Genomic DNA, 24,473 nt, shown 5'->3' on the forward strand with positions numbered 1-24,473 from the left:
AAAACCCTCAGTGAATAAAAACAAATTGTAAAAAAAATTATACCTAATGATCCAATTCTGTATACTTCTCAAAATCATACATGTTTGTATGGAAAGGTGCACACATACACATTCATAGTAAATATCTTAATAGAGGCAACCATTCATACTGTTTAGACCTCTAAAAAGTGGAACTGGTTAGGAGTTTGTGGATGGTAGAAGGTGACTTTTACTTTCCATTTTATATCCTTCTGTGCCATTTGAAGTTTTTGTAAGTTTTATAAAAAGCATGTCTTAATTTTACAATATAAATTATCAATATATATTATGTATCCTCAACCACTTCATCCTCATCCCAGGAAGGACACACTAATATGATAACAGGTGTAATCTGTTGGCAGTGTGATTGAATATGTGACATGTTTGTCAATTTCCTTGCCTGGATATTCTGGATTTTTTACAACAAATATACAGTGTATTATATATGTAATAAAAATTGTTTTGAAAGAAAGCTTTACTGAACTGAAGAAAACCTATCTGGGCAGATTGGTTGGGCTCTCTTGCAAAATCTTTGTGAATGTAGGCTGTGGTATCTTGGGGAAGCATTTGTCTAGGGGTGTGTGTACGTACATGTGTATATTCCAACCATCGCCCCATTGATAATTACACACTTCAGTGAAACTTTGCAAATCAAACCCCCTTGCCATTGATTTTACCCAAAAAGGCTCAAACTTGAGGAAAATGTTCTTCTGGGTGGAGCTGCCTACTATATAACTCTTGGAGAGAAAGCACACTGCAGAGCACCTAGGCAAAGCTAGGAACAAGGAGCATCCTATAAGGATCATCTCCTAAACTCGAATTCCCTTTCATTTCTGTAACTCTCCATTAAAGTTTGATACATTTGTAGAAGTCTCTGTGATACGCTGATAGGGCAGTACCTCCCAAACATTTTATCTAAATATGAATCATCTAGAAAACTTGTTAAAACAGATACCTGCTCCACCCATAGAAATTCAGATCCAGCAGTTTAGGGTGGAGCCCAAGAATGTGCCTGACCAGCAGCCTCTCAGGTGACGCTGATACTGCTAGACTGTGAGCCACATTTTGAGCAGCATGGGTGCAGGATATAGAGGGGGAGACCTCAAATCATAAAGGGCAGAAAGGGGAGACTGGTCCATAGTCACAAACTTTTCAGCATTTCTTCACTGTACTGCAAGAGATGACCCAGTTCTAGGTCTGACCAGAAATGAAATGAGAATCCTCTGAGGCAGAGGATTTTAAGGAGGGAGGAGCCAGGAGTACCAGGTGCTCTGCAGATGAGGGCTTAAAAGTGCCTTTTGGATGAGCAGTAAAGAGACTGTTAATGTGCTTTGCCAAAGCAGTTTCAATCAAGTAGCTGGCACAGGAAACTGTGATCTGAGGATGAAAAATTAGAGACAGCAAGTGTAAACAGTTTTTTCAAGACTTGGCAGTAAAGAGTAGGTGAAAGATTAGGGTGGTAGCTGGAGACATGATTATGTTTAAAAGAGTGTTCTATATATATATAAAAAGATTATACACCTATATACATACACATATATACATACATGTGTATATATACACATATGTATATACATGTATATACATAGACATTTTTAAAATTATACTTTTATTTAAGATGGGAGACACCCGCTGCTCACATTAACCCTGATAGGAAAGAGAGAGTGAAAGAAGATAAAGGAAAGAGGGGAAGATGGGTGGAGTGAGTTCTCTGAGGACACAGAGGAGCTGGAATGCAGAACACAGATGGAGGGATTAATTAGTCTTGGAAAGGAAGACAGACATTTGCGCCTCTGTAGCGGGAGAAAGCAGGGAACGGATGGGTACAGCTGCAGGGCGAGGTCTCTTCTGATGGTTTCTGTTTTGCTGGGATTTTTTTTTTTTTTTCTAATCTTCCTTGGAGCCTCGCATAGAATCAGTTTTTTTATTAAATGGTGCATGATGTTTGAAAAGAAAGTATATTCCCTCACCATGCAATGCTCTGTTATCTATTAATGTAACATTAGTAATCATATTGTGCAGATTCTATATGTAATTTTTACTCACTTCAATGTATTAAAATCTCTCAGAAGTTTTACTGATTTCAATTTCATCTTATATAACTACAGGGGATTTTTCTTTACATATTTTAATGTAATGGCATTTGGTTCACAAATCCTTTAAACTATTTGTTTTTTGATTATTAACAAAGTACTCATTTTGTATTTTTGCTTGAAATTCTACTTGTACTGATACAAAGACTATTACCCACGCTTTCGGTATCCTGCCCTTTAGAATGGGCCATTCATAAATCGCAGACAAATGGCCTCCTGGTAAAGGCTCCCCTCAGTCTGGAGGTAGACCTAGGGCTGGAGGCGATGATAAAGAGAGGAAGCAATTGTAAGTACAGTAAGAAAGAGCAGGCTGCTGCTTGTGGTTCAGCACAAGCTCAGTATAGACTGTCTGAAACCTCCTATCAGAAGAATGCAGATGGCATTGCCAAGCAGGTCCGATTCTAAGCCTGCTTTGAAATCCTGTACTTTCTAATGGTGTATAAGCCAATTATTGAAAACATATCAGATGGTGACTGGGCGTGGTGGCTCATGCCTGTAATCTCAGGACTTTGGGAGGTTAAGGTAGGAGATCACTTGAGGTTAGCAGTTTGAGATTAGCCTAGGCAACATAGTGAGACCTTGTCTTAACAAAAATTTAAAAATTAGCCAGGTGTGTTGGTACAAGCCTGTAGTGCCAGCTACTTAAGAGGCTGAGGCAGGAGGATCCCTTGAACCCAGGAGGTCGAGGCTACAGTGAGCCATGATTATGCCATTGCATTCGGCCTAGGCGACCATGTCGAATTTTAAAAAGAAAACATATAAGATGGAGAGAAAAGGCTCCCTCTCCATCCCATCCTATGGTGTTGCTAACAGTAGGCTCATGTCTGGGACACCTAGATTTGTTGTTGATGGTGGTAACTGGTTCCTGCTGATCACATTCATTGTTTGGATAATTCCAAAACTGCCTCACTGAAATTTGGTGGTAAGAGATTCTTGATACTGCTACTCACTGTGCCATCCACCAGAGCTCCTTCTTGTCACTCTTTAAATGCCATTTGCCTTATTTTTACTCTACAAACTACTGGGAGAGGCAATATGGTGGTTATGATCACAGATTCTGGAGCCAGACAACCTGGGTTGGAATGTCAGCACTGCCACTTGCTGTGTGACCTTGGGCAAGTTACTTACCCTCTCTGTGCCTCAGTTACATCTGTGAAATGAGGATAACAGGAATGCCTGTTCCAAGGGGTTGTTGTGAGTGTTCAATGAGGTAATATATGTAAAGGGCTTAGAAAAGGCCCTGGTGCCAATTATGGGTTGGGTAAGTATAAGTTATTATTAAAACCATGTTGAGCACTTACTATGCCACCAGGCAACATGCTAAGGAACTTGAGATAAATTACCTCATTCATTCTAATGGAAACTCATTTCTACAATTAAGACAATTAAAATTTTACAAGGTTAAAGTGACTTGCCCAAGATCACAGTGTTCCTAAGCATTAGAACCAGGGTAAGGACCCAAAACTACACTTTTAAATCCTTCTACTATGAGACCAAGCGATGCTGTATAAGGCCGGGCGTGGTGGCTCATGCCTGTAATCCCAGCACTTTGGGAGGCCGAGACGGGCAGATCATGAGGTCAGGAGATCGAGACCATCCTGGCTAACACAGTGAAACCCTGTCTCTACCAAAAATACAAAAAATTAGCCGGGCGAGGTGGCGGCGCCTTTAGTCCCAGCGACTCGGGAGGCTGAGGCAGGAGAATGGCATGAACCCGGGAGGCGGAGCTTGCAGTGAGCCCAGATTGCGCCACTGAACTCCAGTCTGGGCGACAGAGTGAGACTCCATCTCCAAAAAAAAAAAAAAGGTTTGCTGTATCAACTCAAATTCACTCATCACACGGAGTTTCATTGTATGGGTTTCACTTGTTTGATTTTGCAATCACTGTACTGACCGAAGATTCACTGACTTTCCCTCCCACACAGAAATGCTCAACTCCAGCTGTTCCATCAGATTTTTTGTGTCTCATTTCCTGTTGGATATCACAGCTTTGCTAAGTAGCAAGATGTACAGGAAACAAATTGTCCACACAATATTAACTAATCAATAAACACCAGTTTCAGCCCAGAAGGACTGTAATTTATATCAGATCATTTATTTTCACTATAAAGTTCAACCAGAACTACATCAACCTAAATATATACATTCCAAGATAAAACAAGGAAAAGGATGTTTTAGTGACTCTCACTTTGACAACCTCACCCCCCCTTTTCTTTTTTTTTTTTTTTTTTTGGTGTGTGTTTTTTTAGTAGGTTGGGTTTTATTTCTGAACAAAATTTTCTGTCAAGTATTTTTCATGTTACATTTCTAGAACCTGCATTTATTTTCTCCTTCTGCTATTTAGATTCAAACACACACACACACACACACACACACACACACACACACACCATTCCCAAGGCATAAAGTAGTTTTTTTAAAAAATAAGAAAAGTATCTAAATACATGCTAATACTAATAATTTGAATCCTAAAGAAAATTGCAAAAAAAAATAGGTTTTATTTTTAAGGAACACATTTTTTTAAAGTGAGATAATGCTGTGAAAACATTTTGTAAACTGAAAAAAATAAAGTGTTTGTTAATGCCCTCACACACCCATAACTATCTGGCATCACTTAGACTACAAAGAGTTACCTAGACAGGGCACAGTGCCTCACGCTTTGTCCCAGCACTTTGGGAGGCTGATACAGGTGGATCACCTGAGGTCAGGAGTTCAAGACCAGCCTGACCAACATGATAGAACCTCACCTCTACTAAAAACACAAAAGTAGCTAGGCATGGTGGCATGTGCCTGTAATCCCAGCTCTTCAGGAGGCTGAGGCAGGAGAATCACTTGAACCCGGGAGGTGAAGGCTGCAGTGAACTGAGATTGCGCCATTGCACTCCAGCATGGGCAACAAGAGCAAAACTCCATCTCAAAAGAAAAAAAAAAAAAAAAAGAGTTACCTAGCATGGCATTGTACAGAACAGGGTCTACACAATTTTTCAAAAGTAGGATAGAAAGTTTGCTTCAAGCTCATCTGTCATTCTGTAGGAGCAGTGGGGGATTTTGGAAGGCGAGAAAAGGAAAAGTCAATGGGTGGCAACACTGATTCTGTAGCTGGAAGACTATCTATCTATACACTACTTTGCAAATGGGGGTGAGAAAAATGTAATATGCCAGTAAGCAAAAGTAGGAAAAGCAAATGTAGGAAATTAATAGCAAATTTTTTACAAAGGAAGGAAGGAACACAGCAGAGCTTTGCCTTGGTGAAAAAATTGGCTGCAAACTGAAGACTGACTCTCATGCCTTGAGCTGTTAGGCCACATTACTGAAGTCTGTAATTGCTGAATCTACAAATGAGTATCTTCAGCCCTTAGCTCCTATGCAGAAACATCTGCTCCTAACCTGAGGTATGTTTATTTACTGGCCTAAACTGCCTTCACCTCAAAAGACCATGGTAACAGCCAGACTGACTAATAATGTATGCTTCTGTGCTCATTGGCAGGGCTAGCTTTGGAACGGCATGCAGGAGAGGGGACTATGTCACACGACATCTAATAACAAATATCTGTCCAGATGTTCTCGAGCATCATAGTGTAACACTCATTTTCTGCCCTTTACACTGCCTCTAAGGAATCAGGAGACTGGTGAGGATGAAACAGTCATCTGCCTTCTGACTCTGTAGTGGGGCATCAGACACTGAAAAGCAGAGGTGTTAACCAAAGGCATGCACCAGCGGCCACCTGGGAAGTTTAGCAACCTACAATTGCCCAGATTTACCCCTCAAAATTCTAGGGTGGGGCCTGAGGACTAGAACATGGGACAAGTTCCCCAAGTGCTCCTGATGTGCACGCTGGGTTAGGAACCATGGAGCTGGCTGGGCTCTGCCAAGGGGAAACAAGGGGTAGGTTGGTTGAGGCAGCCTTTGCTCCCCTCTGGCTCCATTTCTGTGCTATCTTTGTTCCCTGCCCCATCACTCTAAGCCTCGGTGCACCTCTCACCTCATGCTCATCTAGCTGTCCTTGGAAGACACTTTGGGAGGATGGTTAAGCACATGAACTCTGAGGTCAGAACCATCTTGACCACTCACCAGTTGTGAGACCTTGACCAAGGTGGTTAATTTCACTGAGCCTATTTCTCCATTTGTTAAATAGGGAGGGTACAGTAGTACTTGCCTTGTAGGGTTATGCTAAGAATAAATAATGTCATACATGACAAATACATAGTACAGTGTAAGCATGCAAACTCTGGGGGCCACTATTATTCTTGCAGATTGTAACAATAATATGTTAAAAGGCAACCAAGTAGAAGTTCATGGGAGATAAGAGGAAACTTCACACCAACTCATTCTTGTGGTGTATCTAAAATTTCCTAGGCCCTTTAAGAACAAAGACAAGCCATCACTGTCAAGCCTTTCATTAAAAGTTTGGAAAATTGCTTCATATAAGTTCCTGGGATTTGTTTCTCTAAACTCCATTCAATCCTAAGATCTATTTTTTTTTCAAACAATGAACAAATCACACATACACTTAATAGATTTTCAGAGCTAGAAGAGGTCTTAGAAATTGTCCCTGCTCACTGTGCAGATGAAAAAGTTGAGGCCCCAGTAAGTGAAGCATCTTGTCTAAGAAGATAGATTGTTAGAGGCCAAACTGAGGTCATTACTCCAGTCTTTGGTTTCCAGTCCAGTTCTATTGCACAATATCATTCAGTCCCACTGAAATCATAACAGGAAGCAGAATCATCTCCAGCAAAGGCCATGTATTCATTTGTTCAACATTAACTGAGCTCCTATGATGTGTTCAGTACTGCACTAGCACTAGGAATAAAATGGTGAACACCATGGCACCTGCTCTTGCAAAGCTTACTAGTGGGAGACGCAAATTAAAAAAGTAAATGAAATAATCACTTCTTTCCCTAAAGGCTAAGCAAGAACTAAACAGAAAAGAGAAGGGCCTACTTTACATAGAGTGGTCAAAGAAAGCCTCTCTGAGGAGGCAACACTTGTGCTCAAGGTTGAGAAAGAGGTAACTACGTTGAAGAGCTGGGAGACACATGTTCCAGGTTCAGGGATGGGTTCGTGCAAAGGCCCATGGGGGGCATGGGCATCTGACATTCTGGAATCTCCCAGAAAGCCAGTGTTAACTGGAGATTAGGGAATGAAGAGCAGATGGCAGCACATGATGTAACACAGGGGCCAGATGATACAGGCTTTAACGGCTTTGGAGAGGGATGCGGATTTTATCATAGGTGTAAGGCAATTCATGAAGAGGCCAGGGAGTTCACAGTCTGCTTCTCCAGGTAAAATAAGATCTATGACATTCCTTTGCAACACAGTCTACATGCCATTTTTCCATTATCTCTCTTCATGCACAGGGCCAGAAGACACACAAAAACATGCAAAAGAGCTAGGCAAGGACCAGGAGTCTTTATTTGTAGTCACAGGGTCTTCCTTCCAGGCCACACTCTCCCTTGCTGAATTAAATGGAGGAGGGGGCAACTTTTAATTCCATTAAAAGGAACAGATATTTGGTTTGAATATTCCTTTCCCAGCCACAGTTCTGATAGAAGAGTATGACCAGCCAGAATCTCACCCTAGAAAGACAAATGGGGAGGGAGGAAGAGATAATGTAGGAAGACAGGAGAATGAAAACCAATCCATGTTACCATGTTACCATGTTAGCAGACCCTTTATATCCTATACAATCTTCCTTGTGATGGAATAAGTTAAATTTGTAAATTGTTTTTGGGAGTGACAGTCAAAGGAGAAATGAACGGTGGATGAAGGGAAAAAATCTTAAGAATTACCCTGTGACGCAGCCCCATGACCCACGTAGCCCAGGATTCTATTTGTGTCAAGGAATGCATTAGAAGAGTGTGTGTTTATCTTCATACTGTCAAAACTTGAGCAAAATGCTGGTGTTCCCAGCTGGCATTAGGTATCACCGTATCAATAGACTTGGCTGCCACCATGTAAAAATGGACAAAAAGCTTAGAATAGACAAGCTGATCTTGTTTATTTGCCCTGATGTGGACAAGACCAAAATAAGGAACAAACCTGGAAATACAACTAAATTTCTAAATGCCAAGTCAAGACTCTCCAAATAGATATGTTTGCTTCTTTGTTGTTGTTTTTAGAGCTTTCTCTCTTTAATAACTGAGTGGCCTCTAGTTCCCTTTTCCAATATCCAAAGCTGTTTATGTTGGTTGTTAGTTCCGTTTCTCTCCTCCTCCCTTGGAACAGGAAATCTGTGTGTTGTATCTGGATAAATTTCTGATTTTTTTCATAGCAAAGCTTTTGGCTCCGGGTTCTTACACCTTGTGTCTGCCTCACTGCATGACAGAAATGATATCCTGTGTACAGTCTTGTGCACTTTCTCCAGTGCAGGGCTGTGCCAACAGCATCTCATTGCCATGTCCTGACTCAGGGCGAGTCCCAGGGAAGATCGGAATGAATTCTTGGCAAGGTATGGATGTAGGAGCTGCGTGGATTCTGCAGGCTCCAGTGATGCACACTCAGGAGGAGACATGGCTTCATTTCCCACATTTCTTTCACACAAAGAATGATTATAGGGAAGTGCTTCCATATGGCCTAGGGAAAAGCCCAGCCAAAAACAGCTTCAGCTGGTCAGTTCCAGAGCTGTAACAGACATGATGGGGCCATAATGAGAATCAAGATGGTGAAGGACTATGTTTTCATATAGGCAGGAATCTTTGCTACCTTTAGCCTTCCTCAAGCACATGCATATGAAACCTGATAAAATGCATACGAACATCCTGTGGGATGTTCCTGGCTTATACCATGTCACTCATGCCCTGCACTGAAGGATCTGTCTGTGTACTCCAGTTCCCCTTTCTATGTAGGAACTGATTTTTAAAAATTGGACATTTTAGGGGTTCTTAACCTGGAATGTCCTAAACAGGCATCAGGGGTCTGAGAACCTCACAAAAAAATCAGAATGGCAAATCCGGGGCTTATCAGTACACATGAATTTTCCTGGAAAGAAAATGCATAACTTTTAATAGATTCTCAAAAGCATATGTAATCCAAAAGCTGAAAATCGAGAGAGAGAGAATAATGAACTACCTTGCATTTCAGTACCTCTTCTGCACACTTCTCCAAATAAGACTGCCCTTTGGCACAATTTCATTTGGCGTCTACTCTGGTTCAATTAGAATTTTCTCAGGTTCTAATCTTTCCTGGACCCTGACAAAGCGAGGTATTTTCTGATGAGATTTCCAAACTTTCTAAGGCCAACACTGACTCTACATACTTCCATTACACCCCCATCTGGCTGTTGTCTTTCTCCCTTACTCCTCTCAACCACATGGCTTCCTGAACGAACACTTCTCAGTATAGCCTGTCTCTTTAAACTGTGTTCACTGATCTGAGTTCTAAAACTTTGGTTTGTCCTACAATTCACTCTGTTTTCACACTTTCAAGGTTTTCCTCCATACCAAGTAGTAGCTCTCTTAAAATCAATCCCCAGATGGACTGATTGTTGACTTTCAAATATGTTTACAAACACCCACATTTACACTTAAAGTATATAAGATGTGTGGAAAGGGGCAAAGTTCCCTTATCCTCCTCACAGGGCGTGCAATGGGGGAGTGGCTTGCTTCCTCTGTGCCCAGCAGCTCAAGCCCCTAGCGGGAGCATGCAGACAGGCAGGTCATGGGGAGTTTGGGGCTCCAACCCCCGGGCAGTGTCTAAAGTTGAGTGTTTACAGCTCCCAAAGTTCCAGCATGTGTTACAGTGTGCTCTCTCAGTTTAGCTGTCCACAGGTGGCTTATGTTAATCAGCTCAGTTAGAACCTCTGCCTCATCTCCAGGACAGAGGGCTTTCTATACCCCAGGGCTTTCTGTATCCCTTGCCACTCCATCCACCTTCTGCCTCCCCATCCACCTGCTGAGAGCTACCTCCACCATTCAATAAACCTTTGCACTCATTGTCCAAGCCCATGTACGATCCACTTTTTTTCCAGTACCATGGGCTTGGAGAATGAGTGCAAGGTTTTATTGAATGGTGGAGGGAGGTAGCTCTCAGCAGATGAGTGGGGAGGCAGAAGGGGGATGGAGTGGGAAGGTGGTCTTCCCCTGGAGTTGGGTCGCTTAGGAGCTGGGCTCTCGTCCATCTGCCCTTGACCAAATTTCCTTCTGCATCTGTGTCGTTCCACTGTCAATGGCCTGTCAGCGTCTGTGTGTTCTTCTGCCAGTGTGTTCCTCTCAACATCCAGTCACTTGTGTGTGTGACTGCTGGGGTCTTGGGGTTTTTACAGGCACAGAATAGGGGGCATGGCAGGCCAGAGTGGTCTTGGAAAATGCAACATTTGGGTGTGAAAACAGAGTCCCTGTCCTCACCCACGCCAGTGGGCACAGGCCCAAGGGTGGAGCCCTAGCCAGGGACCCTGCCCTTCTCTACCCAGCAATTTCCTGCTCATCTCCTGTATCAGTGTGACATCCTTTGGGATCCCAATGAGTAATATTTTTAACAAAAACACAGGTAGCATTTACTGAGTACTCTCTAGTTACTATGCTATTTGGAGTTCTCAACATGGGTTGATCTTTTAAATCCTGACAACATCTCTACAAAGGCAGTACTGTTGTTATTCCCAATTTAAAATTAGAGATCCAAGATACCCATGGAAGTGAAATACTTAAATAACTCTGCACAGCTCATAAGCAACAGACACAGGACTTAACCCTGGAAGGCTGGCTCCAGACCCCAATTTCTTAACCACTTCCCAATATTTCCTTTCATAATTAATTATGGGAGATGTTTCTTAACATTTCTCATCCTTAGTTTCCTCATCTGTGAAACAGGTAGGACATTATCCAAATTATAATATAAGCATGCTGGTAGAATTAAATGATATGTCTGAAGAGAACTTTGGTAATTATAAAGCATTTGATCAATATTAGTAATAACCAAATGGATAGAATGCTAACTACTTGGTTTCCTGCCTCCTTGGAAGCCAGGGTGTCACACACCATAATTCTGGTCAATGAAGCAAAATTCCCTGGGGAGAATATCCTTTCCTGAATAAAGAACACAGTATTTAAAAAATGCTTTTCACACTATGTTCTTCCTTATTATCTGGGATGTAGATGTAACATCTCAATGTTCAATAATGACTTTGTACTCACATAAGCAAAAACCACCCTCTAAGGATGTGAAGAAGAGAGAATGGTGCCTGGTTCCTGAAAGACACAGTAAAACAGCATCCTCAGCCTTAGCTGCCTACTCCAGGCTTTTTGTTAGAAAAGATTTATAAACTCCAATGTTTCTAAGTTGAGTTTTCTGTGATTTGCAGTAGAATACATTCCTCATTGATATACCACCATTCAAAGCCACCTCCTTCATGAAGTCCAAAAATTGGAACCTCCATGAATTCATGGTTTCCAATCTCAGCTAGGCCCTTATAGTTACTCTTCTATCTTTGTACTATTGTTGATGGTTCCTTCTTCTTTCCTTCATGGGAACAGGCTCAAGTCTCTGAGTTCTCACTCCTAGTGGCCAACTCTATCTCCTAATGAAGAGCCAAATAAAGGCAATAGGCTGGAACACCTCACGGTGTTCTCCAACCAACCCTGTAGAGCTATCCAGTTGTTGACAGGGTGTTGGTCTGTTCCCATCCTCTTGTCCTGAGCAAATCCTTCCCTCTATACATTCTCTTCACTCATCAACCCATTGCAATCAAGCTTTGATTTCAGCCTGAAGTTCATCAAAATCACGCTTGTTCACATCATAAATGACTTTCAAATTGCTAAAGACAAACTTTTAGGCCCTTATTCCAGTTGAACTCATAAGAGCATTGAACATTGCTGGCCACCCCCATCGCATTTTTGAAATTACTTATTCCTTTGGGGTCCATGGTACTGCTCTTGCTAAGGTCTGCATTTACCTACTTACTCTATTCATTCCTTCTCAGTTGGATTCCCTTAAACTTCTTCCCTGGCTAAATGCTTTGACTTCAGCTTTTCCTCAGGATGCAATTATTGGCTTCCTCTTATAGTCTACATATTCTCTTTGGATGAACTCGCGTACATTTATAACTGAATACCACCAACAAGGGGTTTTGCTATCAACCATGACAACCTAGCATGTTTCAGATAAACCCTCCAACCACAAACGAAATACAATCAATATCTGTTTGCAGGCATCAGAAAGATACTTAGGCACTGGATACTTACAGGGTAAAAATTTTGGAGAGAATAAAATTCAGGGAGATGGACTCTCACCTTTGATACTTGCCTCCTCTTCATGAATTCCTTACCCAAATGAATAGCAAACATATCCACCCAGCTGTGCAAAATGGAAAATTTGGGCCATTCAAGCTGCTTCTTTTCTCTTGTAACCTTCATTCAAAGAATTACCAAAGTCTGTTCATTCTACATCCTAAAGATCTCTCCACCTGTTCCTTCCTCTACATTTCCTGCCATGCTACCCTACATCAAGGCCTTATTATTTTAAACACTTTGAATATTTTGAAAGACACTTCCTATTTGGACTCCCTGCTTCCAAGCTCATCTGACAGGTAAATCCAGCCTCCATATGCCACCATAATTATTTTACTAAAACATTAACCTAACCATATCACTCCACTGCCTAAATCACTTTGATGGCTCCACTTAATCCGAAAAATAAAACACAATAATGAAGTCTTTGGCTCCAAATGCCATTCTGTCTTACCTTCTATCCTATTCAATGTACAGTCAGGCCTGAACAATATATTAGGAGTTCCTCAAAAAAACCAGGTTCTTCTCCAGTGTCATGCCATGAACTTTGTGTTTCCTCTGCCTGAAAAACCCTCTACCCCTCCCCGTAATGCTTTCCCCATTTGGGAAAATAAGTAAGATGCCAACTTTATAAGTTACATCAAACTAAATTCAAAAGAATAAAAGATTTAAAATCAAACTTTGGCTGAACTCACCTACACTTATAACTGAATACCACCAACAATGGGGTATTCAGAAAGAATTATTATAAAGAAAAACAAACCCAAAAAGTACTTGCAGAAAATACACATGAATAATTTTTGTTTCCTTTAAAGGAACAGTTAACGAACTATAATCTGAGGGCCAAATTCAGCCTTCAGTCTATTTTTGTAAATAAAGTTTCATTGGCATGTAGCCATGCTGACTTATTTACAGGTGTCTGTGTGTGCTTTTACACTGCAACAGCTATGTTGAGTAGTTGAGACTATACAGTCAGCAAAGTCTAAAATATTTACTATCTACCCCTTTACAGAAAAAGTTTACTGAATCCCCGAACTAAAGGATGTTTTAAAAGACAGATATTATTAAAATGAAAAGATGGAAATTTCCAAATACATAACACTTAGAAACGTAGAAACTCTGATTACACAAAATTGAAAGTCAGTTAACAAACTGGAACCCACATTTGAAATAGATATGACAGAAAAAATGCTAGCATTGGTGATATATTAAAAGCTCTCTACAATGAGGAAAAGATCTACATCCAAATAGGAAAATTGATAAATGGCTTCAATAGCTAACTGAGAAATTAAAAAGTATAAATGGTCAATAGATACATGACAATATTTTCTACCTTGTTAGCAGTCAAAGGAAGACAAATAAAAGAAATTATTATTTCACAATTTACCTGAAAAATTGGCGAATATATTTTTTTAAAACAGTAATACCCTGCATTGGCAAAGGTTCAAAGAAACAGGTTCTCTTTGAAGATATAATGGGAACAAAAGTTTGATACACACTTTTTGGAAGAAATTTCACTTTTAGAAAATTGGTACAAAAGCTACTTCCAACTAAAAAAGGTTAGCATTCAGAAAATGTTATTCTAGCAATAGACGGTCTAAAATATATATTGTATGACGGTAATACCGTATTGGGTTTAAAACCTACTTTTTTCAGGAGAAACGTGTGACTTCGATTGTCCTCGAACAAGCCTGCAAGTGGAGCCATCACCCGCACAGACTCCACAGTTGTCCTCCTTGGCATTGCTTCCCAATTGCCGATCACAGCCCACTGCCTGCCAACAGAAGCATGGCGGTCAGTGGTGCCCAAAACCAGGGGATGGGGAGCTCCCTTCATTTCAGGAACCTTAGTTGTGATGTAATCCTTAAATTTATAGTTTGGCTCTCTTTTATGAGAACATAGTTTTATAAATGTAAATGATACAATGTCTTACAGGATAGTATCATTTATATGATTCTAATGCAAGGCCGAAATATTAATAAAGATTTGAAGCTGTCCCTCCATACCCCCTCCCTTTTCTATTTATATTTTTATTCACATTTCTGTCTTTTTTTATTTCAAGACAAGATCTCATTCTGTTGCCCAGGATGGAGTGCAATAGTGGGACTGTGGCTCGCTGCAGCCTCAACCTTCTGGGCCTAAGTGATCCTCCCACCTCAGCCTCCCAAATAGCTGGGATCACTTAAGCCTGGGAGGTTGAGTCACAGGCCTGTGCCCCAACACCCAGCTTTTTAAATTGTGATGAAAAGACAGGGTCTCCCTATGTTGCCCAGGCTGGTTTTGAATTCCTGGGCTCAAGTGATCCTCCTGCCTTGGCCTCTCAAAGTGCTGGGATTATAGGCATGTACCACACTGCCCAGTCTAGGTATTTTTATGTATATAAAATAAACAGAACATGACAGGCGTTTCCCAGCCCTACACTTGTCCTGTTCTTTCATTTCCTCCCCAAAACAAGCACTGTTCTAAATTTCATGTATAACCTTCTGGTTCGTAGTTTTACTTTAAATATCTTTTTTTTCTGTTTTTACTTCTATCTCTAAATACCTATATCCCTATATCCCTATATTAATATATGTCTATAGTCTTTATCTATATGTTTATAGCTCCTCATCTTTATCATTAGCTGTACCCAGGCCTATGTATCTCCACCTCTGTCATATCTATATATTTATAAATAATTTTTAAAATATAAAAAGGAACTAAAAGGAGAGATGTCTCATATAAAATATGTGTTTGTACTGCTATCTTTCCTTCTCTTGTCATTTTTTATGTGTACATTTTTTATGTGTGTGTACTTGCTAGATTATAGGCTTGCTTATATGAGAAAAAAAGGCCATGTCTTATATTTCTTTTTTATTTTGTAAGCATATATTTTACATAATGTGTAAAAGACGATAATATCAACTGATTTGATGGTTTATCTCTTCCTTCCCATATTCATCTAACTTTATTTATAAACCTGGTGTTTAAGCGCAGGGACTTTGGAGGAAGAAAACACCCACGTACAAACCTGGATCCACCCACCAACCTTTTAAGCTGCAGGATGTTGAAAAATTCAAACTCTCAGAGACTCGTTTTCCTCAACAGTAAAATAGAGAGAATAATACCAATATATACTTCACATAGGGCCTAGTGAGGATTCAATGAGAAAACATATGTAAAATTCTTAGTATAATGATTCAGACATTATAAAGGATTCAATAAAAGATGGCCAATGTTATTATTTCTCTCTGCTTTTCATCTTGACTCCTGGGTAGCCCCCATGCTTCAGCTTGGAGAGTTGTTGAATTAGACTCTATATTCAAGCTGTTGAAGAAGAAATGAAACTAGAGGAAGTTGGGACAATTATTTATACACTATTCTTTCCAACATTTTGGTGTCAAAGGGAAAGAGAAAGACCAAGTGAAAATTTCAGGGAAAGGTAGTAAGTTCCAAGGAAGTTTAGGGAATAGCTTATGATTAGAGATTTTCAAATTCACAAAGAGCTATCATGAGGAAAGGGTCTACTTTTGTTCTTTGTATTTCCAAATGGTGAAAGCTACAGGTTTAAGCATAATTTGGTTCAATATAAGAAAGTTTGAAAAGTCAGAGTTATCTAATTATAAGTATTCAGTCATAGTCTAGGAGACCTCTTGGTGGAACAATTGTAGGGGGGATTAAATTATTGGATGAGTGGTTTTATCCAATGACTTTTGAGATCCTTTAATCCTGATTATAAGGTTTTATAAAGATGGTAATACAATATTAATAACTGCTGATTTTTATTGAATGTTTAGAATGTACCTGGCATTATGTCATGAATATTGTACACATTATTTCATTTAATCTTCAGAGCAATTTTATGATGTAGGTGATACCTTTCACTCTATTTTATAAATAAGGAATCTAAACATTACTGAGTAAATGATTTGCCAATATTATACAGCTAGTATACAATGTTGGTAATGGTTTTAAAACCCAAGTTATCTGACCCAGAATCTTAACACTAAATTACAACTTCCTCTACCTTAAGTATCAGCAGATAGACAACAACAAAAGCCCAGTTACACAGGTCATTGTATTAATATTTACAAGTACAAGTGGAACAACTTAAGAGTGATTGATTTTGGAAACACACTTGCATGGTCGAGATTCAATCAATGAGTAACTTGTGTTCATGCAACTTTCTCCAAGGGGAGTAATTCCACTATTAAATTATAGAAACACTGCTCCTGGGCCAAGCTCTGTCTTCACACATTCATGTCCCTGAGCACTCTGCATTTCATGAGAAGGAGAATCACTCCCTATCTAGTCATCCAGGAAGGGTGTGGGTTTAGGACCTAGGAGGGGCTTGTTTTGAAGAGTGTTTAAGGCCTTGTAAGATCTTGGGCAATTGAATACCTCCCTGAGCACTTATATTTGCTTCATAATTTTTGTAAAGTTACAATTCATCCAAATGTTATAACCAAATAAAGCATGTGAAAACATCACAGAAAAATGATATTTGAAAAGAAAGTCTTGCGTTGTAATTCATAAGGAATAAGCCAGAAATGCCTTTGAAATTGAGGGGCTACTGAATCTTGGCTTTCATATCCCATCATAATCAACAATAACCAACTTCTAAAAAATTGCCTGAAGTGTTTCCAACTTCTATGACATCGTCTGAAGTCATGATCTCTAATTACAGTGATTTATTAACTACCAATTACAGATATATCAATAAAATTTATTAACATCTATTAAATAACCATTTTATATACTGCCAGACACTACAGAGTATAAATTAATAACATAAGATTCTTACCTTACAGTGTAGTTAATGAGACAAGTCACACAAGATAGTGGATGACATAAACAAATATTTTAAATATATGAGTAGTGCTTTTTGGAATAAATATTCATCTATAAATCATCACTTCAGTTAAAAACTATTTCACAGTTCCTGCTTATGATTTCCTAATCAGCTAAAAGACGATAATACTTAAATAAGTGGCACTAGTCCAAATGAAGCAAAATATGAATTTTTCAGAGCAGTCAAATTTAATCATTCAAGAACAAAACAATTTTTTTTTTTAATCAACTGTTTGAAATACCTGCAAACTGGACTCTAACTTGGGGGTAAAAATCTGACATTTCTGTCTTAAAAATCAGAGTATATGGAGCTGTGGTAGTCAGTAGGGATACTCAAAAACATTTTGGTTCCTTCAGCTCACAGAAGGTCTGCACTTCTCCACTCCCTTTGAAGTTAGGTGTGGTCATTAACTAACTTTGGCCAATGAAATATGAGTCTCAGTGATTGATCTGTGTCACTTCTATAAGAAGATTCAAGGGTCAGTGTCGAGTCCCATGTTCCCCTTGCACTACTGCAGTTATTATGTTAAAAATGTGTCCAAATAAAGCCTACCTCAACCTTAGTCTCCCAGACATTCTAAGAGCTGAGGCTCCTGTCAACCGCTGTTGGGCAAGTGGTATCAGCAAGAAATAACCTTTAATTGTTTTAAGCTACTGAGCTTTGGGAGTTGTAGGTTACTGCAGGAAAATCCAGCCTATACTATACGGGACTATAATTTAACCATTAATGGATAAAGCACGGTTATTAACAGGAAGATGGTTTTTAAAATTGGAAGCTTCACATTAAAATCCAGTTTTCTGGCTTCTCTTGACAAAAACAAAAACAAAACAAAACTTCCAACATGTTTATACATAGTTGCCCCCTTCACAATGAGCATGTATCCTCCAGTTCACCACCACAGTCACCACCCAATGTGACTACATCTGAGCAGTTTCTCTCTGGGGCAGTAGGTAGACATTTGACTTTTAATCTCTGTACTAAGCCATCTAAGCATGAATCATCTCTTGAACTGACTATTCTTTACCGAATTATACCTCATTTTCAGTTACAAACTTCAGCTACACTTGTATCAATACAAAAAATATTATCAGTATAGTCCAATAATTAAGACATTGGTTTCTGGAATTAGGTTCCCTGGGTTCAAATTCCAGCTCTACCACTTCCTAGCTATGTGCAATAGAAATAGACTGAATGTTTGTGTCTGCACCCAAATTCATATGCAGAAACCTAACCCTCAAGGTGATGGTATTAGGAGGTGAAAACATTGTGGGGGTGATTAGGTGATGAAGGTGGAGCCCTCACAAATAGGATTAGTACCGTTATAAAAGATACCCTGGATACCTCCCTCATCCCTTCTGCCATGTAAGGACACAGCCTCCATGAACCAGGAGGCAGGAAGCAGACCGTCACCAGACACTGAATCTGCCAGCACTTTGATTTTGGACTTCCCAGCCTCTAGAATTGTAAAAACTAAATTTCTGTTGTTAATATGCTACCCAATCTATGGCAGCTAGTGATAGCTGCCCAAACTGACTAAGATACTGTACAACTTGGGCAATTTACTTAGCCTCTTCAATTTCCAGTTTTCTTATCAACAAAGCGGGGAATAAATACTGTACCTACTTGATAGGATTATGATGAGCTAACAGTAAAGGGCTTCCACAATGCCTGATACCTGGGCTAAGAACCCAGTGTTAATTGCTATTATTTTTATTTTTATTCTAAATTCTAAGTGGTTTCTTCATCCGCACAGTTATCAGGGAATTCAATAAACATGAATGACAAATCAGATTTGGTCTGCAGAGCTGGTACCAACCAGGTCATGCCTCTAATAAAAATCAGACCTCCAAAGCAGAAGCAAATTTCATTCAGTGAGCACTGCTGTCTCAGGCTGTCTGTTGTGCTCGGGCTAATGGAAAGTTGTTCCCAAGAGCATTGTGACATGTTCATTTAAATGAGAAAACTACACAGACATTTACAAGACTTATGTGTAGTCTATGCCAAGTAGTCATTATGGCTCACATCAGTGATCCTGAGGCAAGCAGAAAGAATCACCAGGAATCAGTAAGTAGGTGCTCACCAGACACTGAATCTACCTAACTGATGCCCATGGCCACGTGGCACAAGAAAGGAAATTTATGTGAACATTATCCTGTTGAAGAAAAGACACTGAATTCAACCAAGAAGTGTCTGAGTCACTTCTTAGGAAGTACATATAATTATTAAACTCAAATCACCTAGCCAAAAGAGCATCCAGCTTTCAGCAACCAGAGTATCACTCCTCATCACCCAAAGAACTGGCTTACTCATTAGAATCACAAAAAAAGTGATGAGAAGCACTCGTTTAAAATGGACTAATTCATACTGAAACTACCTTTATTCTGCAAGCCCCTTTAAACACTGGAAACTCCTGGAGCCAACTATGCAACTGGACTTAGACCGTTAATAAGAACAGGGGGTGGTGAGCAGTGAGCAGAAGGGTAAATGTGGGAAGGGGAGCTCATGTTGACTGCAGGCCTCCTGTGCATCAGCTATTGTGCTGGGCACTTGGAATGTTGGTTTGTGGAAAAATGAATTTAAAACAGGACCTACAAGGAGGATAATATCTCCTTTTTACCTGATGAAAAGGCCAAGGCTCAAAGATGGTAAGGGAGTTGCCAAGTGGTCTTCAGTTAATTAGTTGTAGAAATGGAATCTGAATGCAGTTCTCTCTAAATGTGAAGTCTACACAGTCCTGATCACAACTATTCATCACAGGAAGCCACCAAGCAGGTCCATGACCTTGACCCAAATCAAAGCGACCTTAGCTTCACACACCAACTGTGCCAAAGGCAATGGTTTTCTACTCCCTCTAGCTGCATAGGGCACTGTTCTCTAACCACATTTTGTCATCTCCATTTTCCTCAGAGCATCTTCAAATTTCTCATTCCTCCTCAAAATCCTGCCCCCTCATTCTGATTAGATGCCTTTGCTTTATATTTCACTCAATTGAGGCCATCGAACAATATCTCACTCTCCTGTCCATTCCCATACAAACTGATCAGTGGCCCACATTTCACCCTTCCTACCTGCCTCAAGGGAAGAGGCGTCCCTCCTCCTTGTCCATGGGCAATCTGTCTCCTTTGTTTCTGTTATCAACTCCTTTGAAGAGCCCAGGAACTTCACTGCATTAGTTGTATATTTCTACCTCTCAGTCAATACTCCACTCACCCACCTGCCTGGCAACATATATACTTGTTCATTCATGGATTTACCGTGAAGTTAATGAAGCTTAAGTTTCACAGTCAACCACTCTCTCCTTTTCCCTCTGTCTTGCCTACCTGCTGTTCCCAGTCTGGGCTCCCACAAATGCTGAGAGTTGCTGAGAATTGAAGTGTTTGAGTTGGGGAGGGGAAGCTGGACTGCAACTGGGAAGGATGTCTATGTAAGAATCTGCCATAAATTAGCCAGTGGTGGCACGCCTGTGGTCCCAGCTACTCAGGACATCGAGATGGGAGAATCACTTGACCCCAGGAGGTTGAGGCTGCAATAAGCCATGATAGCACCACTGTACTCCAGTCTGGGTGACAGAGACCTTGTCGCAAAAATTAATAAATAAAGAAGGCCCTTCTAATTATATATGCTTCGGATACCCTAAAAACTGCATCTGCTCCAGTGCTTTTCCAAGTATCTCTGATCTTGAAGACATTCTTCCTGGACCTGACATCCCCCTCTGGCTGTAGTTGTATCTCTCCCTCCATTCTTCTGATTCATACTTTTTCAAAGATGGATTTATGCTCATCATCCCTACTCATTTCAGCCTATTCCTTCCTTACCATGTGTAGTAGGTTGAATTATGCACTCTCCCCAAAAAAAGACATGGCACCTAGAACCTGTGAATGTAAACATATTTGGAAAAATATCTTTGCAAATGTAATTAAGGATGTTGAGATGAAATCATATGAAGGTGTCCTTAAGAAAGGAGGGGAAAACATAGAGATAGACAAGAGGAGGTGAGGTGCAGATGAAGGCAGAGATTAGAGTGATGCTTCCACAATTAAATTATTAAATTAAATTAATGCCCCATCAGGGGCATCTCTTCCTGTGCTTGTCCCATCAATCATGGGCACCAGGACTCTGTACTTCAGAGTACAACCTGTCCTTCTTACTCAGTCCCCAAGGACATTAGATAATTAGATTTAACCATGTGACAGCCCTAGATCTATGTTTCTAGTCTAGATTTCTCTCCTAAGCTCTAAATTCATATATCAACTTAATAGTCACAGGCACATCTAGCTCATCACCTTTGCCCCATGCCCCTGGTTCTAACCCAATATTCTGTCTTGATGAATGGTCTCACTATCTATCTAGTTAAATCATGATATCAGAAATCTAGATATCATTTTCTCGCTCCCCATATCCAACCAAACATTCAGTCCTAAAAGATCTGTTTCCAGGGCCAGGCTCAGTGGCTCACATCTATAACCCCAGTATTGTGGGGGGCCGAGACAGGAAGGTTGCTCGAAGTCAGGAGTTGGAGATCAGTCTGGGCAACAGAGTTACACCTGATCGCTACAAAAAATTCAAAAAATAAAAATTATCCTAGCATGGTGGAACATTCCTGTAGTCCCAGCTACTTGGGGGTGGAGTGCAGACTAAGTTGGGAGGATTACTTGAGCCCAGGAGCTCAAGGCTGTAGTGAGCTGTAACCACACCATTACACTCCAGCCTGGACAACAGAACAAGACGCTGTCTCAAAAAAAAAAAAAAAAAAATGCATCCTTAACCTTTAGAATTTGTCTCCACTTAATTCATCCTACCTCTTGCCTTATTTTAAGTTCTTGTTATCCCATACTTGACCTTCTATTGTTTGGCTAGATCCCTGTCCTCTGCAAATAACGTGCCACTTTGCCACTGAAATGACCTTTCTAAAGACAAGCCAAAATTCTTTATAAAATTATGAAACAGCTCCTCTCTCAACTTTCAGAATAAGTTAACAATTGGTTTCCACCTCCACTGGTAGTCTCATCTCCTAGCACTATTCCATGGGTATTCTCACCTCAACTCTCCAGAATGTACTCCTGGACCCTTAAACACATCTGTACCTGCTGTCACATTCCTGTCCCTTCTGCTTGCCATTCTCCCTCACCTTGGTTTATCTAACGTTTACTCAAATTTTCAAAACCTCACTGTCCAAACATCACCTTATCCAGAGTGCACTCCTTGAGCCCAGACTAAATTTCTTTTATTTATTTATATTTATATTTTTATTTCTTAGAAACAGGATCTCGCCCTATCATAGGCTGGAGTACAGTAGTGCAATCATAGCTCAGTGCAGCCTCGACCACCTGGACTCAAGCCAGTCTCTCGCCTCAGGTTCCTGAGTAGCAAGTAGCTAGGACCATAGGCTTGGGCCACCACACCCAGCTAATTCTTAAAAAGTTTTTGTAGAAACAAGGTTTCCCCATGTTGCCCAGGCTGGTCTCAAACTCCTAGGCTCAAGGAATCCTCCTCTCTTGGCCTCCCAAAGTGTTGTGATTATAGGCAGAAGCCAATGCACCCAACCTAAATTGCTTTTAATAACGATTCATTTTAATTATAAAAGCAATGCATGATCATGGTCAAGAACTCGGAAAACAAAAGCATAATCCCACTGAGAAGGATTACTATTATCATTTGGTCAAAGAGTCCAAAACTTAACTGATGGCAATAAAGGGCAACAATAGACTGTTTATAAAATGGAAGAATTACATGGTAAGCTTTGACCTTTTGCCAAAAGTAGAAAGCAACCAAAGTGTCCTTCAGTAGGTGAATGGATAAATAAACTGCAGTACATCCAGATGATGGAATATTATTCAGTGTTAAAGGAAATGAGCTACTGTGCTCGCTTCGGCAGCACATATACTAAAATTGGAATGATACAGAGATGATTAGCTTGCCCCCTGTGCCAGGAGGACATGCAAATTTGTGAAACATTTCATTAATTTAATTTTTCTCTTAAATGTTTTAAATGAAAAAAAAAAAAGAAATGAGCTATCAAGTCATGAAAAGACACTGAGGAAACTGAAATGTGTAATATATTACCACATGAAAGAAGCCAATCCAAAAAGGCTCCATACTATATGATTCCAACTCTATAATATTCTGGAAAAGGCAAAACTATGGAGACAGTAAAAAGATCCATGGTTGCCAGGGGTTAGCGAGGAGAGAGGGATGAAAGAGAAAAGCATGGAGGATTTTTAGCTCAGTGAAACTACTCTGCATTATACTATAATAGTGGATACGTGTCATTATACATTTATCCAAACTCATAGAATTTACAACACCAAGAGTGAGACCTAATGTAAACTATGAACTTTGGGTGATTATGATGTGTCGATGTAGGTTCATCGAATGTAATAACTGTATCACTTTAGTGGGGAATGTTGATAGCAGGGGTGGCGGTGCATATAAGGAAGCAAGGGGGTCCTATGGGAAAATTCCACCTTCCACTAAATTTTGCTGTGAATCTAAAATTGCTCTAAAAATTGAGTCAGGCCAGGTATGGTGGCTCATGCCTGTAATGCCAGTATTTTGGGAGGTTCAAGGCCAGCCTGAGTAACATAGTGAGAACCCCATCTCTACAGAAATCAAACAAACAAAAACTTGGTTGAGCATGATGGCACATGCCTGCAGTCCCAGCTACATAGGAGGCTGAGGCAGAAGGATTGCTTGAGCCCAGGAGGATGAATCTGCAATGAGGCATGATCATGTTGCTGTATTACAACCTGGGTGACAGGGTGAGACCCCGTCTCTTAAAAAAAAGAGAGAGAAAGAAATTGAGTCTGTTTTAAAAGGGCAGGGAGGTGGATAGTGCAGGAAGAGCCTACAGGAGACTGACAAGAATCCTCAATTTCATCATTAATGCAAGGACAAGCCATTGAGGGGCTTTGGGGAATGCAAGAATGACGAGCTCTGATCACCTTTTAACATAATCACTTTGGCTGCTGTGTGAATAACAAACTGGAGGGAATCATAGTGGGAGCTGGAAGAACGGAACAGAAAGCTGTTAATGCAGTTTAGATTAGCTAATAAGGACTTAGGCTACAAGAAAGGCAGTAAAGATGGCAAGACGTGCTAAATTAAAAGTAATCTTTGGAAGGAAAATTGATAGGACGTGGCAATGGATCAAATGTGTGGGTTGAAATAAAAGCAAGAATGATGTCAAAGTTTTGGGATGAGCAACTAGAAGCCATTTTTTAGATAAAGGAATGAACAAAGTTGAAGCTACTTTGAAAAGCAGGATGAAGGTTCACCTTTGAGCACTTTAAGTCTGAAACTCCTGGTAGTGC

The 24,473-nt window shown here is 40.2% G+C and overlaps 1 protein-coding gene and 1 non-coding gene across 2 annotated transcripts in view; one reads left to right on the forward strand and one right to left on the reverse strand.

The window, feature by feature from the left end:
- The window catches only part of ADAMTSL3 (ADAMTS like 3), a 408,397-nt gene that overhangs the window by 212,384 nt on the left and 171,540 nt on the right, over positions 1-24,473 (reverse strand). The window contains 1 exon segment of the mRNA XM_026448334.1: positions 13,980-14,106. Within this exon segment, the coding sequence (XP_026304119.1) occupies positions 13,980-14,106 (127 nt within the window).
- LOC111527818 lies at positions 23,023-23,129 on the forward strand. The gene has a single exon (XR_002726775.1). It is a non-coding gene; the product is annotated as a U6 spliceosomal RNA (small nuclear RNA).

This window comes from Piliocolobus tephrosceles, chromosome 6 (genome assembly GCF_002776525.5).
Source record: "Piliocolobus tephrosceles isolate RC106 chromosome 6, ASM277652v3, whole genome shotgun sequence".
NCBI lineage: Eukaryota > Metazoa > Chordata > Mammalia > Primates > Cercopithecidae > Piliocolobus > Piliocolobus tephrosceles.